General features: G+C 58.4%; 2 protein-coding genes across 5 annotated transcripts in view; both read left to right on the forward strand.

Annotated features, from left to right (window-relative positions):
- Positions 1-667: 667 nt before the first annotated feature.
- P2RY6 (pyrimidinergic receptor P2Y6) lies at positions 668-8,330 on the forward strand. Of its 4 annotated transcripts, none has more exons than XM_014253520.2 (2): positions 668-710; positions 6,136-8,330. In XM_014253520.2, exon 2 carries the CDS (start codon positions 6,190-6,192, stop codon positions 7,177-7,179), a length of 990 nt encoding a protein of 329 aa, XP_014108995.2. In that variant the 5' UTR covers positions 668-710; positions 6,136-6,189; the 3' UTR covers positions 7,180-8,330. The 4 variants fall into 4 exon arrangements, with proteins under 4 accessions (XP_014108995.2, XP_014108993.2, XP_014108996.2 ...); XM_014253518.2 differs by lacking the exon at positions 668-710 and adding an exon at positions 717-807 and having other exon boundaries at positions 5,990-8,330; XM_014253521.2 differs by lacking the exon at positions 668-710 and adding an exon at positions 723-807.
- A 2,655-nt stretch (positions 8,331-10,985) lies between these two features.
- ARHGEF17 (Rho guanine nucleotide exchange factor 17) overlaps positions 10,986-18,271 on the forward strand; it is a 30,842-nt gene continuing 23,556 nt past the window's right edge. The window contains exon 1 of the mRNA XM_014253496.2: positions 10,986-13,904. Within this exon, the coding sequence (XP_014108971.2) occupies positions 10,986-13,904 (2,919 nt within the window). The remainder of the gene's footprint in view (positions 13,905-18,271) is intronic.

An 18,271-nucleotide genomic window follows, 5' to 3' on the forward strand; every position in this document is an offset into this window, starting at 1 on the left:
GTGCCTGCTCAATGAGGTGAAGAGGGGGAGCCCCCCGTATGGAGTCCCATCGTCTGGGTAATGCCTTCAGCACCTCCTTCCCTTCCACATCCGCCGAGACCCAGCACGAGCCCCCAAAGAGAAAGCAGGGAATTATTCTGGAGGGCTCCCAGGGAAAGGAAGGGTCAAGCCCATCATCCCGAGGAATCCCAGCATCCCAGTGCTGTTTATGCGTACCCAGCCCGTCCCCCCGGGCTTCTTTGCCTTATTGCTCGTTAATAGCCCTGCTCAGGAAGCGCGGAGCCTTGACCGCCTGGTTAATGACTACGGGAGGCACCGAGCCCTTTGGCTGCGACCCGGTGCCGCAGGGAGACCCTGTTCCCGACACCCAGAGCCAGGACAAGCCAGCTGTTCCCTAGTGCGTGGGCATCCCACCCTGTAAATCCCACTTTTGGGGCCGTTGGAAGCCCCCCGGCAGCCGCTTTGCTACAGATGCCCGCCCAGCAGCCTGAGCCAGATGTTTTCCCGGGAGCCCCCCATGCCGAAACGCCAGCCCAGCTGTTTGTCCCCCCTGCCTGGCCAGCTGTGACCCCTCCCCATTCCCCTCCGGGCTGTCCCGCAGGTGCCGGAGCCGGAGCGGGGCGGAGAGGGGCGGCCCCGGGGGGGGGCGGGGGGCGGGGGGGCGCCCCCGGGCGCTCCGTGCCGCGGGCTCCCGGCGCATCCCGCTGCCGGTAAGTGCTGCCAGCGCTGGGAACGGGATCCGCCGAACCGGGCCGGGATGGGGCCCGGCAGGCTCCGAGTGAACCGGGCAGTTTGGGACCCGCCAAGGTCAGACCCAACCGGGCGGGATGGGATCTTGGTGAATTGGGCAGGATGGGGCTGGACCGGGCAGGATGGGGCTGGAAAGGGCAGGATGGGGCTGGAAAGGGCAGGATGGGGCTGGAAAGGGCAGGATGGAGCCCTGCGGGGTCAGAGTGAACCCGCTGCCTCCCGGCGCATCCCGCTCGGGTAAGTGCCGCGTACCGGGAGTGCGGGACAAGCCGAACGGGGAAAGGATGGAATTCAAGTGTGTCAGAGTGAAGCAGGCAGGATAAGGCTGGAAGGACGGGATGGGGCTGGACCGGACAGGATGGGACCCGACAGGGTCAGACCCAGCCAGGCAGGATGGGACCTTGTAGGGTCAGAGCGAACCCTACAGCTCTTACCCTGTGCATCCCTGCAAGTAATGGGGAAAGGGGGACGGGATAAGATGAACCGGGAAATGATGAGATCCGAGCGGCTCAGAGAGAGCCGGGCAGGATGGGACTGGACAGGGCAAGATGGGACCCAACGGGGTCAGCCCCAGCTGGGCAGGATGAGATCCGAGCGGCTGAGAGAGAGAGAGCCGGGCAGGATCAGACCCGAGCGGGTAAGGCTGAACCCGTCAGGATGGGATCCAACAGGGTCAAACCAAACCGACTGGCCAGGACTGGACCCAAACAGACCAGATGGAGCTGGGCAGGATGAGGCAGAACAGGGGAGAATGGAGTCAGATCCAAAGAACACCCGTGCTTCAGCGGGGATTTGGGGTGATTCCAGAGCCACTCCAAATGGGAGCTGCCGGACTTGGCTCTTAAGGAAGTTTGACAGCTCTTAGCATGGAGCAGGGTTCAAAATCCCACCGTGATCCCCCTGGCAGGGCTGGCACAGGGTGGATTCTCCCCTGTCCCTCTGCTCCTGTGGTCTGGGGTGCACCTGGGACACGCCTGCATCCCTCAGGCATCCATGGGGATCATCCCCAGATCAGCCAGAGGTTGTATTGCACATAAATGTGCTTAAATCTACTCGAGGGAACCTGGTTTTCCTCTGCACCTCTGCAGTGGGTGCCAGTAGCCTGGCCTCTACCTTTTATATATATATTTATATGTATCTGTGCATATATACATCCAGAGGTATAAATACATTCCTATATACGAGCATGTCTGCACAGAGGTGTGTGTGTAGATGTATAAATGTATTTCTGTGTGTTTGGATGGAGTTATGTATCAACATGAGTATGACTCCATGTGCTCAGGGACATGTATTTGAGTACAGGGGTGTAGAATTTTGTGTATGTGTGTGTGTGTGGAGAGATATATATTTATAAATACATAATATGTGTGTGTGGAGAGCCATAGATATGGTTGGATGTAGTGAAAGACATATGGAGAGAGAGATGTGCAGGTGTTATGTATAGAGGTATATATTTTTATTTGTGTTTGTATTTATATTTACATGTATAGAGGTATAGGCCAGCAGAGACTGGGAAATCTCATTGCACCTTCCCTGTCCCCATCCTTCCCTTTCCAGCAGGGAATTGCAGCCCAGGTTGAGCAGAGCCTCCCTGAGGTGCTGATTTATGATGGAGCCCCAAACTGCAGGAAGATGAAGGACAGAGCGGCTCTGCCACCACCCTGTGCCCCTTTTCCCTTTTTAGTACCCCAAAAATCCCAATGTTGTCCCAATTTTTCCACATCCTTACACCCTCAGGCTTCACTAAATAGAGATTTCCCTTAAAACATCCAGTCCTGGGTCCCCACTGGGCAGATGTGCACCTGAAGATATTTTGGCAGCAGCCAGGAGATGTTTGGGGAGGAGGATGTGGTGGCTTTGGCCAAGTGACATGCAGGATGGAGCCTCCCCCTTTCATGCTTTTGGAAATCTGCTGAGCTGCAGCTTTCACTTCCACTCAGCCCAGCTTTCCAGCCCTGCCAGCGAGCCACAAAGACCAGGATGGGAAAGATAAACCACGGAGGAAGATTTCCAAGGGAGAAAGCCCTCCCCCACATCCTATTCGAGGGCAGCAACATCCAAAAGCTCTTCCCACTGTATCCAAGCCTGCAGAACCCCCCTTCAAATCAATAGCAGGGTGTTAATGAAAGCTAATTCCACTGGAGAAGGGCTTGGTTTGAAAGCAGAGAGGTTGGAGGGGGCACGTGCAGGGGGAAGCTTGTGGCTGATGGTGATTATTTTTAATCTCTTCCCCATCTGGCCACAGAGCAGTCCCACTTCTCTTTCCTGGTCCTTGTTCCTCCTCTACAGGAATCCTTAAACCTCTGGGATGAGGGTGACCCCCTCCTGACCCCTCCCAACACCACCCTTTTTTTTCCCCCTGAAAGCCTCATTTCCCAGTGGATTTCAGCCAGTGCCCATCACTGTGGTGGCAGGGCTCCGGCTCCTACAGATTCAGCAATCCCAAGAGCTTTGGGATTCTTGAGAATCCCAAAAGATTGATTTTGGGATCTCAAAAGATCTCAGGATTTTTCAGGGATTCCCATGATGGGGTTTTGGGGTGAGAAAAGGGACTTTTGGGACAATCCAGCCAGACAGACAATGAGGTAGGAACATGCCCTGGGCACAGAAATGGGTTGAGGCTACGGGTCTCAGGGTGATTTCATTAATTGGTTTCATTAATTGGTGGGTGCTGGCAGGCTGTGACTGGGGGATATGGGCAGCTGCAGGCCCTGGCTACGGCTGGGATGGGGATTCTCCACTGTCTGGCTTTTCCCTGGGATCAGGAGGGATTTCTCCTCCTCTCCTCCAGCTTTCCCATCCCTCCAAACCCAGCAGCAGGGGGTTCAGTGCCATTCCCCTCTTACAAAGAGGGTTTTTTTCCCTCATTTGCCTTTTTTTTTGGGGGGGGGAGAATCCCTTCTTTTTTTGGCTGCTGCTCCTTTATTTGGGTGCCCCCCATAACTGAAGGCCTAGGTAGCCTTGGGCCACCCCTAACAATGCCTTGCCAACGCCTACAAGGGGTGTTTTGGGGGAAAAATATGTTAAAAAGGGGTGTAGGCCACACTGCTTCACTTCAAACTCAGTGCCTGTGCCTCAGTTTCCCTGGTTTTACTGCACCCACTGGACAGCTGGAGCATCTTCTTCCTCTTGGTGCCACAGTGCCAGGGGACCTCCTTGTCCCCAAAATCTGCCTACACTTGGAAGGAGCCAAATATGAGGGAAGTGAGGCAAAAACGGAGGAAAGACTCAAAAAATGGAGGAAAAGAGGCCAAAAAATGAGGGGGGAAATTAAAAAACAAACAAACAAAGAAAAAAACAGAAAAGAAAAACCCAGAAAATAGAAAAGACCAAGTAATTCATAATGGCCTGAGCCAGGCCACATCCTGGCACCCACAGGCAGCAGCATGCCCTGCCCTGGTGGCACCTGTGCCATGTAACAGCCATGCAGTGCCACTCAGAGCCATCCCACGCTGGCACCCACCCTGCCAGCCGGGTTTCAGTTCCCCATTTCCCTGGGGTGCTGCTGCTGAGAGGAAAGGGAAGTGTTGCAGCCACAGCAGTGCCAGGCTGGGTGCCAGCACCTTGGGGCCCCCCAGCAGGTAAGAGGCACTCCCTGGTCCCCTCTTCCCGGCCACCTTGTCCCCAGTGTCCTCGGTGCTGCTCCCCTGGGGGGTGGCGGAGGTTCCTGGGGGTGCTGCCCCAATCTTGGGTCCTGAAGGAGCTTTTTGGGGACCCCAGGGAGAGGGAAGTTCACAGCCCTGGAGCATTTATGGGCTTGGAGGGGGGAGAGATGAGTGCTGGCACTGCCTGGAGCTGGGGTGGCAGTGGGGTGGCAGTGGGGTGACAGTGGGATGCAGTGGGGCTCAGCAGGGTTTAGGGGGGCACTGGGGGGTGATGGGGGCTCAGTGGGGCTCAGATAGGGTGTGAGGAGATGAATGGGGGCGCAGGGGGGCACCAGGGGGATAGAAGAAAGGTGCAGCAGCAGGGGGACTGATTCACAAGCCCCAAAATTGTGTCCCCAGCACTGACACCATGGCTGGGCTGTGCTCTGGGGACTGCTGAATGCCCAAACACCCCAAATGGGGGGACACAAGCTGACGGGACAGCCCCTGGACTCGTTTGTCTCTCTCCCTCTGCTGCCCCGTGCCCCATGCTGCCGGCTGGAGCTTGGGCACCTCCTCCCTGCCTCAGTTTCCCCTTGCCAGTGGCCACCCCGGGTTAGTGCCCGGGGCAGCAGGGGAAGCGGGGGCTGGCAGGGCAGGAGCGAGGGCAGGGAGGAGCAGCAGTCCCACTGCGGATGGACAGAGATGCTGCCCACGGCCAGAGATGCTGCCCACGGCAGGGCCAGGGGCTCATGTCGGGACCACATCTGCCACGCCGCTCCCAGCCTCCGGGGAAAGCAGAACCTCCTCCCCTGCTCGGAGCAGCCCAGAGGAGGCTGGGTGGGCTCTCGGAGCCCACGACACTAGAAATCTCCGGGGCGAGCGGTGCCGATCAGCGGCGGGAAGCGGCCGGAGGGTCGCGCCGGGCTCCGGGCATCTCCCGGCCGAGCCCGGCTGGCCGCGGGGCTTTGGCACCCCCTGCAGAGGCGCAGGAAGCCGCGCCGCCGGCTACCGCCGCATCCCGCCGCGATTTCCTCTGCCCCAGGGGGATGGCGGCGGCTTGGCCTTGTGCAAACCCTTCTGTGGGGGATAAGTGCCCTGGGAAGGGGAGAGGGGATGGTGGCAAGTGTGGCCACCACGCTGTGCCCTGCGGTCCCCACCGCTCTGCCTTCACCTCCTTGTTAGACCCCTAAATCCATCACTGTGGCTCAGAATCATGGAGTCACAGGAGGGTCTGGGCTGGAAGTGAACTTAAAGATTCATTCCAACCCCTGCCATGGGCACAGACACCTCGCACTAGCCCAGGCTGCTCCAAGCCCTGTCCAGCCTGGCCTTGGACACTTCTCTGGGTAGCCACAGCTTCTCTGGGTAGCCCAGCTCTCCCAGCCTGGCTCCAGAGCAGAGGGGCTCCAGCCCTGGAGCAGCTCCGGGGCCTCCTCTGGACTCTCTGCAGCAGCTCCAGCTCCTTGTGCTGCTGGCCCCAGGGCTGGAGCAGCTCTGCAGGTGGGCTCTCACCCCAGCTCAGGGGCAGAGGGGCACAGTCCAAATCCCTTTCCTGCTGCCCGGGCTGGGGGATCAGCCCAGGGCACGGGGGGCTGCCCATGGTTGGGTCATGTCCAGCTTCTCATCCACCAACACCCCTAAATCATCCTCAGGGCTGCTCTCCATGCCTTCATCCCCCAGCCTGTGTGGATACCAGAGGATGCTGATCCATCATGGACCTGCTGGTCCAGGCTGACCCTGCGAGGGCGTGTGTGACACCACGCAGACGAGTCACCAGCTGCCCCCCTGACATCCACAGGTGCCGCGGAGGGGCCGCGCCAGCGGGGAGGACGCTGAGGCTGGGAACAGCACCATGGCCAACCTGACAGCCGTGAGCACCGGCAGGAACTCGTGCACCTACCACGAGGAGTTCAAGCAGGTCCTGCTACCCCTGGTGTACTCGGTGGTGTTCCTAGTGGGGCTGCCCTTGAACGCCGTGGTCATCGGGCAGATCTGGCTGGCGCGGAAGGCGCTGAGCCGCACCACCATCTACATGCTCAACCTGGCCGTGGCTGACCTGCTCTACGTCTGCTCCCTGCCGCTCCTCATCTACAACTACACCCAGAAGGACTACTGGCCTTTCGGGGACTTCACCTGCAAATTCGTGCGCTTCCAGTTCTACACCAACCTGCACGGCAGCATCCTCTTCCTCACCTGCATCAGCGTCCAGCGCTACCTGGGCATCTGCCACCCCTTGGCCTCGTGGCACAAGAAGAAGGGCAAGAAGCTGACGTGGCTGGTGTGCGCGGCCGTGTGGTTCATCGTCATCGCCCAGTGCCTGCCCACCTTCGTCTTCGCCTCCACCGGCACGCAGAGGAACCGCACCGTCTGCTACGACCTGAGCGCGCCCGACCGCTCCGCCGCCTACTTCCCCTACGGCATCACCCTCACCTTCACCGGCTTCCTGCTGCCCTTCGTGGCCATCCTGGCCTGCTACTGCAGCATGGCGCGCATCCTGTGCCAGAAGGACCAGCGCATCGGCCTGGCCGTGCACAAGAGGAAGGACAAAGCCGTGCGCATGGTCATCATCGTGGTCATCGTCTTCTCCATCAGCTTCTTCCCCTTCCACCTCACCAAGACCATCTACCTGATCGTCCGCTCCTCGCCCGGCCTGCCCTGCCCGGCCCTGCAGGCCTTCGCCATCGCCTACAAGTGCACGCGGCCCTTCGCCAGCATGAACAGCGTCCTCGACCCCATCCTCTTCTACTTCACCCAGCGCAAGTTCCGGGAGAGCACCCGCTACCTCCTCGACAAGATGAGCTCCAAGTGGCGGCACGACCACTGCATCACCCACGGCTCCTAGGCGAGGACGAGGCCCCCTCGGTGCCGCCGGGGCACGGAGCGATTTCGGCTCTAAGCTCCACGGAGCGGAGATGGCTTCTCTGGGGACATGCTGGAGGAGAGGAGGATGGCATCTCCCGAGCTTTCAGTGCTTTCAGCCCACCTCCAGCCTGCAGTGGTGCAGTATTTACCCCATCACAGACCCAGCGTCCTCTCCCTGGCTCGGTTGCTCACTCAGAGCAGCTCAGCACCTTGCTGGTCAAGCACCGACGCGATAAAAATCCCCTGGGACTGTGGAGAACAAGACGGGACCGTGGAGGACGCATCCCTGGCCCAGGACGAGCTGCTGGGGGATGATTTGTCCACGTGCTCAATTAAAAATTCCCTGATGGGGACAGCATGTGAAGGCTGGGAGGGTTTGGTTCAGCCCATACCGTGGGGCCATGTGTTTCTCCAGCTCAAGATCAGTGTCACGGATGGTTTGTGCAGCACTGGGACATCCCTGTCCCCCAGTGCCCGGAATGAGGCCACACCAGCAAGAGACACCGGCTCACTGCTATTGCCAGTGCTGTGAAATGGTGGAGGAGCACCCCTGGACGGACTGGGAACAGGGAAAGGGGACATCGGGGCAACTGGAACACCCACGCTGCATTTCCCACTGAAGCCATGCCCGTGGGCTGGGTTAGGCACAAGCTAGCAGCACTGTCACCTGCCTGGGGACCTTCATCTGAGTCCAGCTCCCTGCTTAGCCCAGCACCCTAAATCTGGCCCATCCTGGTGTCAGTGGTGCCCTGCTGTCACCTCCTAACCAGGATCCACCACCGTCGGAGCCAGCAGATGCAGACAATGCCCAGAGTTGGAAGATGCATGCCACAGAGAGCTACTCGGAGTCCTGGCCACGTCACCATGCATCCCACAGCTGGCTTGGGCTCTCCACGGGCCTGGGGATTGAGCTTTGCTCCCACAGCCTCTGTTGGGATGCTGCTCCCTCCAGGCGAGGAGGGATTTGCGAGGTGGATGCACCACTCATCGCTCTGCGGGTCTTCTCTAACATACAGGATGTATAGAATTAACTCCCTGCTCTTTCTCACATGGGTGTATACACCCACTGCATGTATAGACATAGAATATAGCCGAGCAGAGGGAGGTCTGTGGCCCAGCACAGGCTCTGCAGTGCAGAAATTCTCTGCCTGAACACAATGTATGTATCTATACAGTGTATATATATATATAAATATATATGTGGATAACTGCATTTATCATGTCTGCTTATAATAATCACACCTAAGTGGATTTAAATAATTTGCTTCAAATCCTCAGGGTTGAGCACCCCTCCGGCTTGGCTACCTGCAGCTGGCCAAGCATGCAGCTCCATCCTGACTTGCTCCCTGCAGGTACACAGTGTCTCCTCAGGTCACCCAGGCATCCAGTGCTGGCAGTCCCAGTGTGTCTCCTTGCTCATGAGGATGAGGAGGGCGTCCAGAGTGGTCACAGGCTCTTGGATGATGCTCAGAGATCTCAGCATCACAGCTGGGCTGGAACTGAGAGAGATCCTGCAGCAGCATTAGCTCAAACCGAAACTGGTTTTGCAGGAGCTGAGTCCGTGTCCTGAAGGTGACAATGACTGGGTTGGGGCACAGAATGTGATGGAGGAGGCAAAAACAAGCTCTGGATGCGTCTTTGGACTCCTGCAATGGAAGGGCAAAATGCTGGGGCTAGAGCAGTGGCTGGAGGGACAAGGCCAGCCCGATGTCCCCATCTCTTCCCAGACAGGAGGAAGGTGACGGGGTGGGAGGGCCGGGCCACGCCATCCGGACCCAGGAGAGGGCGCAAAATATTTAGATTTGGAGCAATCCGCCTGATCTGTGGGTGTCCACCCCGCTCCAGGGAGGGAGGGAGGAGCCCTGCACCGTCAGTGCCTGGATCGGACCCACGGGACGAGGTGGCAGAAAAAATCGAACCACAATAAAGCTCTGAGGGGGGGGCGGGGGGGAAATAATCAGCTTCCATAAAGTCTGGTGGTGGCTGCAAGGGCTGCACGGGCTCGGGTGGTCACATCCAACAGCCTCAGGATGATGTTCCTGATACTGGAATCACCAATTTTGAACGTTTTTAAGGGAAGGGGATGCACAGAGCTCTCTTTGGAGCTCATCATGTCCTGCCCCGCCTTGGGGTCCTGACAGCAGTTCCCTTGGCACCTCCAGGCCTAGAATCCAGGGTGATGGGAATAAAAGGATGCTTTAGGAATGGGGTGAATGCTTCAACAAATCTCCTTTGCTTGCCAAATGCTCACAGTCAGCAGCTGAGGAACAGCAGAACCCAGCAGGGATGAAACACACGGTTCTTCCCAAAATGCCAGCGGGGGGGACACGGTGGGGTGTCATCCCTGCAGGCATGAGACACCCAGGCCTGGGGGAAGCAGGGTGGAGGATGGGAAGGGAGAGCCAGGGAAGGAATACTTGCTGGGGTAGAGCATCTCAAGGCATCGCTGCGGGCGCTTTTTAGGTCCTGAAAAACGGAGGTGTTGGGTTTCTTTTTTTTCCCCTTTTTTTCTGTGCCTCGGGGTCAGAGCCAGCAATATCTTCTACATGGCCAGGACACCTCTCTAGCCCCATCCATGTCTCCAAGGCCACAGCTCACCCACCAGCTGTCCCAGCCACCTTCATTTTTCACATCCCCAGCAAAAAATCTGCTGTCTTGGGGGAAAAAAGGGTTATAGGCTTCAAATAGCAAGCGCTGACAAGTGATGCTGAAAACCCACGAGAAAGTCTGTTCACGGGGCAGTGCTTTGCTGGAGAGCTTTGCAAGTTGGGAACAAGGTGTTCTTCTTCCCTGAGATGAGCTGCAAAGCAGGGTCTGCTGCAATGGGAAGAATCTTTCACTGGCACTCACATTTTTGATTATTTGTCTTGTTTACCCCCTAAAAAGAAAAAGCCCGGAAGGGATGGAGGGAATCACTGAATGGTTTGGGTTGGGAGTGATCTTTAAGACCATCTAATTTCAACACCCTGCCATGGGCAGGGACACCTTCTACTATCCCAGGTTGCTCCAAGCCTTGGACACTTCCAGAGATCCAGGGGCAGCCACAGCTTCTCTGGGCACCCTGTGCCAGGGCCTCCCCATCCTCACGGGGAAGAATTTCTTCTCAATATGCCACTTAAATCTCCCATATTTTAGTTAAAGCTGTCCCCCTCTCATCCTATCACAATATGCCCATGTAAAAAGTTGTTCTCCCACTTTTTGATAAGCCTTTTTATAAAAGGGAAGCGGAGATGAAGGATGCTGGGGGCGGGGGGGTGTGGAAGAAAGGATGCAGGGGCTAACGAAAGGATGCAGGAGAGGGGGTGAAAGATGCAGGGGGGTGCGAGGTGCTCCTGCTCAGCCTGGGAGCGAGAGGGCAGCTCTGAAACCGCCTTCCTCTCCCCCCCTCCTCCCCTCCAAAAACAAAAACAAACCAAAAACACCAAGAAAGAAAAAAGAAAAAAAAATAAATAATTTTTTTAAAAAGGGAGCAAAACTTCAACCCTCCCCCTCTGCGGGAGCAAACCCCGCCTCCGGGGAGGAAAGTTTATTTGAATGCAACAAATAAAAAAGCAGGGGGTGAGGGAGGAGGAAAAGCCAAAAAAAAAAAAAAAAAAAAAAAAAAGGGGTGGGGGGTGGGGGGGGGGAGAGAGAGAGAGAAAACAAAGCGGGAGGGATGCAGCCCGCCGGCAGCCCGGAGGAGGAGCGGGGCCGGGCGGTGCCTGCGGCGGGGCCGGGGCCGGGGCGCGGCGGCGGCGGGGCCGGGGGGCGGGCGGAGGCGGCGGGGGCGGCGGGGGGGCACCGACAATGGCGGAGGGGGGCAGCGGCCGGGGGGTAGCGGCGGCCTGGTGCCCCCTGCCCGCCTCCTCCCCGCCTTCCTCCTCCTCCTCCTCCTTCTTCTTCCCGGGTAGGAAAGTTTCAGCGCCGATCGCGGAGCAACAACCGGGCCGGGCTTTTGGCAGCCTGGCCCCGTCGGTACGGCAGCTTTCGCTTCGTTTTACCGAGCCGGAGCCGACGGGCCCGGTTCATGCCGGGGCTCAGCCGCCGTCCCCGGCTCCACCGCCGCCCCCGCCGCCGCCGCCGTCGCCGCCGGGCCCGGGGTTAAACGCGGAGCCGCCGCGCTGGCCCAGCGTCCCGGCGATGCGGAAACTCTTCGGGGAAAGCTGCCGGCAGCCGACGGCGGCGACCGGGAATGGGATGGGGGACGGGAGCGGGAGCGGGAGCGCCCGCGGAGCCCCCCCGCCGCCTCCGCCCCGCAGCCGGGTCCCGCACCCGGCGCTCCGCTCTCCCCGCGGAGCTCCGCCGGAGCCCGGCCCGCATTCCTGGCATAACTCGACTCGACCGCAACCACCCTCCTCCTCCCCATCACCCCGCTCCAACGGGGACGATGAAGCCGCGGCGGCCCGTTCTCCCCGCGCTTCGTCGGGCAGCGAAGGCGAAGGGCAGAGCGCTGCCCACCGGCCCCGCGCCGCACGGAAGAAGAAGAAGGAGGAGGGCACGGCGGACGGCGATGCCGGGGCCGAAGGCTGCGCTAGGGTGGTCCCCCGGCACCCGCTGCCCACGGTGGCCCGGGTCTCCAAGGTGAACATCCTGCCCTTCGGCAGCCCCGGCGGGTCACGCGGCAGCAGTCGGTATTCCAGCACGGAGACGCTGAAGGAAGAGGAGCAGTTCGGAGTCTGCTGGCCCGGCCAAGGACGGACTCTCCAGGCGGGTTATGGCATCTATCGATCGCCCAGTTTCGGGGCCGGCGATGGCCTGGCCTGGGGACAGCCGGGGGTCCGCGTCCGCCCCAAGCTGCCCCAGAGCATGGCCAAGGCAAAAGCGGACTACGGGAGCGAGAGCCTGCGCCAGCCAGGGCTGGAAGGGGAGCGGGCCAAGCACCGCAAGTCCTTGTCCAACCCCGACATCGCCACCGAGACCCTGACTCTCCTCAGCTTCCTCAAATCAGACCTCTCAGAGCTGAAGGTGAAGAAGAAAGGGGTGAGGATCGGCCTTGACGTGGGCCCTGACGGATGCTCCAGCATTGCCGGCCCCTCCCCAGGCAGCTGCGGTGCCACTCATCCCCAAAACCGCTGGGCGCCGGGCGAGCGGCCAACGCTCAAGGACCTTACGGCCACTTTACGTCGCGCTAAGTCCTTCACCTGCTCCGAAAAATCCGGGACTCGGCGGCTTTTCCTACAGAGCACCATGAAGCAGAGCTCCTCCGAGCTCCTTCTGGCCTCTACGGACAGTCAGGACCGGGTGGCTCCGGATGGGGGGCAGCAGGCGGACGAGGATCCTCTCCCCATGGTCATCCAGGACCAGTACATCCAGGAGGCGAGGCAGGTGTTTGAGAAGATCAGCAGGATGGGTTCCCAGCATGACTACGGCTTTGCCGCCGAACAGAAGGACAGCGGAGGTGTGGAGGGTGCTGAGGCGGTGGCACCGACGGGGACGACGGGTGCAACCCTTCGGGGACAGGTGCAGAGCACGCGGTGTTTGAAGGACGTGGAGTTGGAGGAGAACCTCGTTCACAGTAAATCCGTGGAGGAGCTGTCGGGTCACGAGTCGAGCGTGACGGACGAGGGCATCGTCACGGAGCCAGAGCCCGTGGGGATGCCCTTCCAAGGCCTGCACAAAGCTGTGGACTCCTGGATGCTGCCCAGCGCGGGGCCGGCAGCTGGTGACTCCGAAATGCCGCTGCCCGCTCACCCGACGGCAACGGTGGTTGAAGACTTTCCAGCTGGCAAACCCGAGACGCCGAGCACCCCTGGCAGCCTGCGGCGCCGACGTAAGTTCCCGTCGGCGGGCGCCAATGGGATGGAGGGCGGCAGCGAGGGTGGCACCGAGCCCTACCGCTCCCTCAGCGACCCCATGCCTCACCGGAGATGCTCGGTGGCGGAGGAGGCGAAGAATTTCTCCGTCGACAGCAACCTGCTGGGCTCGCTGAGCGCCAAGGCGGGCATCCCCCAGCCCGCCGCCATCGCGGGCAGCGCGGGCAGCGCGGGCAGCGACCTGTCCCTGGGCAGCGATGGGCCCCGCGACTACAGCAGCCTCATCCGCACCATCGTCAGCCAGCCGGGCGCCATGGCCAAGCTGGGTGATGACAAGGCCAATGGCAAGACCATCAAGAAGAAGTCGCTGAGCGACCCGAGCCGCCGTGGTGAGCTGGCGGCGGGCGCCTTCGAGGGTCCTGGCGAGGCCATCAGCGAGCTGGAGCCCAGCATTCCCCCGTCCAGCAGCGAGCCCATCCTCTCGGCACGGCCGGCAGCACCGGGCACCGGCCGCGGCTACGGCTTTGACCCCAAGCTGGCTGACGTGCTGTCCCCTCGCATCGCCCGCCGCAGCTCCAAGAAGCGCTCCAACCGCGCGGCTCACCAGGAGAACCAGCCACCCCCGGTGCCCACCGTCCTCGCCAAGAGCCGCCCGGCCGCCAAGCACGTCCGTCACACCAGCGAGCCCGCCACCTTCGTCCCCATCAGTGTCCCCGAGCCGCTCGTCCCCTCCGGCCACCACGGCCACCTCCCTGCGCCGGCTGCCGGCCGCTCACCTGGAAAGTCCTTCCCAAGCCTCCAGCCTCCTTCGCTGGAGGATGTCACCAAGCGGTACATGCTGGCCCTCAACTCAGGTGACACGTCCCCCAGTCCTGGGGACGGACCCCGCTCGCCACCCACTGCCCCACCGCCCCGGCTGCCCCGGTGCTCGCGGCTGCCCGACGAACACGGCCCCAGGACCAAGCCACAGGTGGTAAGTGACCATCCATCCTAAAATCACCTTTGTTTCATGGGGTTCACCACCTGTCTGAAGCACTGGTGGCCTTGGGGGTCTGTCACGTGTGCCTTGTGCTGGACAAATTCCCATCTGCAGAGGCGCTGCTGGATGGCCAAGAGCCCTCCCAGTCCTTTCTGGTGGTCCCCAGGGGATGAGGTCTTGTTTGTTGGAGCAACCTCCTCGATAAAAAGGCAGTTTTTGGATGGGAAAAAGCAGATTTCAGGTTAAATAGCACCAAGTCTTGGTGGAAGAGGGTTTTATAAATGTATATACAATTTTATGTTTATATAGAACATCTCTCAGTGATGCTATATAAGGTACTGATAAATTGACCATCCCTGAGATGCTGAACCAAAAATTACCTTTTCCCTTAATGGGAAGGTTTAAACGAACCTTCTGCTTGGGATTCCTCATGTTACAGCCCTTATTGAGCAAATCTACATATTCCCCCCCCAAAAAAACACCATCCCTCCACTTGGGAATGTGAGCATTGCCATGCTGGTGGGTGGGGAAAAGGGGGAAAATATTTCTGTGCATGCACTGAATATTTGATTGATAGGTAAAAGTTTGATCCTCTCTGGGGAAGAACTGGTGCAGTCTGGGGGATGTGAAGGTGCTCTGCTCACCCTGAAGCATAGCTGTGTGCTTTGGGATCCTTCCTGGGATGAGTTTTTGGCAATCCTGGCCCCTTGGCTGTTGTTTGAACAGGGATTTGGGCTCCCATCACTCGGGCTGTTTGTGCCGGGAAGGGCTTGGAAGCATCACCTCCTGCTGCGGCACGGCAGTGCCAGCACCCACGGGGCTTTTAATAGCTCTGGGAGAAGCCCAGAAATACCCACTCCCGTGGGGGATCTGCTGAGAGCTCGCAGGAATGATGCTGGCAGGGCTCTCTCCCCTGCTCCGATGCCGATTTAAGAGGATGGGCTGGACCATTCCCTTCCAGCAGCCTCCGGCAGCCAAGCGTGAAGTCCCCGGGGCTGAGCCCGGCTGTGTAACCCTTGCTGGCCAGGGCAGAGCCACACGGAGCAAGGCTGCTTCTCTTTGGATCCTCTCAAAATCCAGATCCCTGCAGCACCTTTTCCCCAGGATGTTCTCTTGGGATCTGGCATCCTCCTCACAGGATATTCTCGTGGGATCCAGCAGCCTTGCAGCATCATCGTCCCCAGGAGGTTCTCCTGGGGTATGGCATCCCCACAGCATCATTCCCCCAGGTTATTCTCTTGGAATCCACCATCCCTGCAGCAACATTCCCCTTGAAATATTCTCCAGGGATTTCTGCTCCCCAGCCAGCTCCTTCTCCCGTTGCTGTTCCCACTGCCAGACGGCCACTGTTGGCGGCTGAGAACAGGGATGGCCGCTCTTGGCCAGCGCGTGAAACATCCTTGGGGATGTTTTGGGTGAATTTGGCAGCATTTTTTGCCTGATGGACCAGTTTAGGTTTAGTTCTTTGTCTTCTGCGATCGTGGGCTGAAAGGTGCTGTGAAACCATTGAGCGTTATAATTAAAACGGGTTAATGAGGAACCTCCCGGAGCTTTGGCCGATGCCACTTTGGGGACATTGGCAGGTCCCCAAGATGAGGCTGTGCACCCAGTGGCATTTCTAAATAATTAATATGTTTAGTTTATATAATATATGGCTTATCTTAATCATTTATAGAGAGATGTTTCTGACTCAGGCAGGTCCCTGGGGTGTCCTGGGGCCGGTACCTGATGGCCCCAATAATCAGGGATGCTCTGCTGACCCCACACCCCAATACACCCCCAGCCCTGGTCTGATCCCAGCTTTGGGATGATTTAGGGTGGGTTTTTAGCAGCTGGGAGCCCTGTTTGGCCGAGCATGTTCTCAGGTGGATGTGCCACCCTGTGGAAACAGACCCTGAGAATGCTGCTCCTCACCTTGCCTGAACCCTCCGGCCTTGGGGAAGAGGGTGCGAATTTTCCCTTTTAAGGGCAACACCACAGCTGTATCTTCAAATCTCTCTCCTGCCTTGGGATTTCTTTGTGCTCCAGCCATATCCTAACTGAAACCAGGATTTTTATTTCTCCTTTTGATTTATTAGATGGTGGAGCTGGGATGTTTTATTTCAGATGGCACCAGCTTTGCCTGGGGGGGCGGAGGGGGACCGAGCCCTGCGAGGGAGTTGCTTTAATTCTACGTGAGAGCACTGAGGACCGGATATAACTTGGCACTGGGATGGCTGGCTGGGAACAGGGATTTATGTGCTCCCTGACCAGCAGAGAAGAAATAAGCTTTATTTTTTACTTTTTTATTTTTTTACTTTTTTCTTTTCCCCCCTCCCTAACTCAATGGAAATGGCCAGCATTGTGAGGCTGTGAGTCTGTGTGAGGAAATGGTCACCTCCACTTGGGAATTCTGGGGGATGGGAGCATCCGTCTCGTGTGGTGGTGGTGGTGAGAGGGTGTCCATCTCCACCAGACTGTACTGGGAAGGGATTAATAATGGGGCCTGGCACCTCTGGGGTGATGCTCTCTTAAAATATTCTTTCCCAAAATCTTTCACCCTCAAGGCATTCTCTTGGGGTTGGGTATCCCTGCAGCATCATTGCCCCAGGATATTTTCCCAGCTCCCATGGTTTGGTGGTGGCTTTGGCAGAGGTGTATCTGGCACATCCCTCCCAGAGAGGTAACGTGCTGTTCTCCCTCGGGGGCAGCACTGTTTGTCCTGGGCGCTTTCCAGCAATTCTCCATGGGGCTGGAGCCATCCAGTTCATCCTGGGTGTGGAAGAACTCCTTCACCCTGTGCCTGATGGTGGGCACCGGGCTGTTTGTTCCTTAGGGGTTGTTAGCAGCACATCCCACTCTGGCAGATCCCATGGGAGAAGAAACAACCCCAAAACTCAAAGACTTTTTCATGCTTCCAGCATCCCAAAAGCTGCTGGAACGGGCAGCACACACGAGCACGTGTGCAGCCCCACACAGCCTAGCAGCAAGCCAGGATGCATTTAGGGTGTGTTTGGGATGGATTTGGGGTCCATTTGCTGCTCAGTGAAAGTAGGAGCAGGATGCCAGACCGGCAGCCCCTTGGATCTTTCCTCTCCCTGTTGCTGAATCCGTCTGGGGATGGAAAATTAGGCGTGTTCCCTGTCATGCTGTGTTTGTTGACTTAGCAGCACTCGGATTAAACAGGAAAATATTGATTTAAATATAGCACCTCTGGGGAGCACGGGAGTCGTGGGAACGCGGCCCCCATCGCCCCGGCCGCTGCCTTCCCCACCTGCAGGTCCCGGAGCGGGGCGGCTGCACCCCGGAAAAGCCATCGGGGATGGAGGGGGATCCCGGGGGGACACGTGGGGGTCACGTTCCCAGGGACGCTTGCGTAAACCAGCCCCTTTCTTCCCCAGCATCCTCTCTCCCGGCTCATCCCTGATCCTCCAGAAGCTCCTCCTCACCATGGGGACAGCTCAAAGGCCGGATCCATGCACTGGCCACATATTCCTAAAGTCTGTCATCTTTGGACTCAGTTTCCCTCCGTTCCATTTCCGTAAATCCCCAGGTTTGGGGCTGTGGCTGGCAGTTGTCTTGTTTTTTGGTGTTACTGGAAATCTGTAATTAAAGCAGCAGCAGGAGAGAAGTGGGAATGGGCAAATCTTGGCTCTCTTCTCCCTGCTCCAATGGTTTTGCCTCCCTGGATCTGCTGTGCTCAGCGAAATGCTGGAGTGGGGGGAAACTGAGGCACACAGGCAGCCCTTCAGAGAGGTGGGATGTGGGATGGAGCATGGAGAAGCTGGCTGGAATCAGGTGATGCTTCCTGTCAGTGGCACGGATTGACCCTGGGATCAATGGCACTGGGTCAGGTAATCCAGCCCAAACCCCCTTAATTCTGCCCATTTTTGTCTCTTTCTTTCCCCACTGCCAAAATCCCTTATCTTTGCCCATTTTTTTACTCTTTCCTTGCCCTTGTGCCAAAATTCACTTAACTCTGCCTGTATTCTACTTCTTTTCTTTCCCTGGTGACAAAGTCCCCTCAACTCTGCCCACTTTTTACTCTTCCCCAGTGCCCAAATCCCCTTATCTCTGCCCATTTTTTGTCTCTTCCTTTCCCTGGTGCCAAGATCCCCTTAACTCTGCCCATTCCTGCCCCTTCCCTTCCTCACTGCCAGAGCTTTGAACAGGGCTGCTTTGTCCCTTGTCCCCCCACTTTAATTAAAAGCCTCTAATTAATTAGGCAGTGAGCTCTGCCAGAGGGGATGATCCACGTGGGATGTGCATCCTTTGAGGCCTGGGATGGTGGTGCGGGGCAGGATCCAGCCTTGCAGTGACAGGGTTAGCACGGGGCTGAGCTGGTCCTGGGGGCTGGCCTTGGCCCGTGGCTGCCTGATCCA

This window comes from Pseudopodoces humilis, chromosome 2 (assembly GCF_049639895.1).
Source record: "Pseudopodoces humilis isolate 2021_Gansu_Grassland_sample_001 chromosome 2, ASM4963989v1, whole genome shotgun sequence".
Classification (NCBI taxonomy): domain Eukaryota; kingdom Metazoa; phylum Chordata; class Aves; order Passeriformes; family Paridae; genus Pseudopodoces; species Pseudopodoces humilis.

Bases quoted from the DNA above. Each gene is read 5' to 3' on its own strand.
- P2RY6 (XM_014253520.2), top strand. From the start codon at position 6,190: ATGGCCAACCTGACAGCCGTGAGCACCGGCAGGAACTCGTGCACCTAC.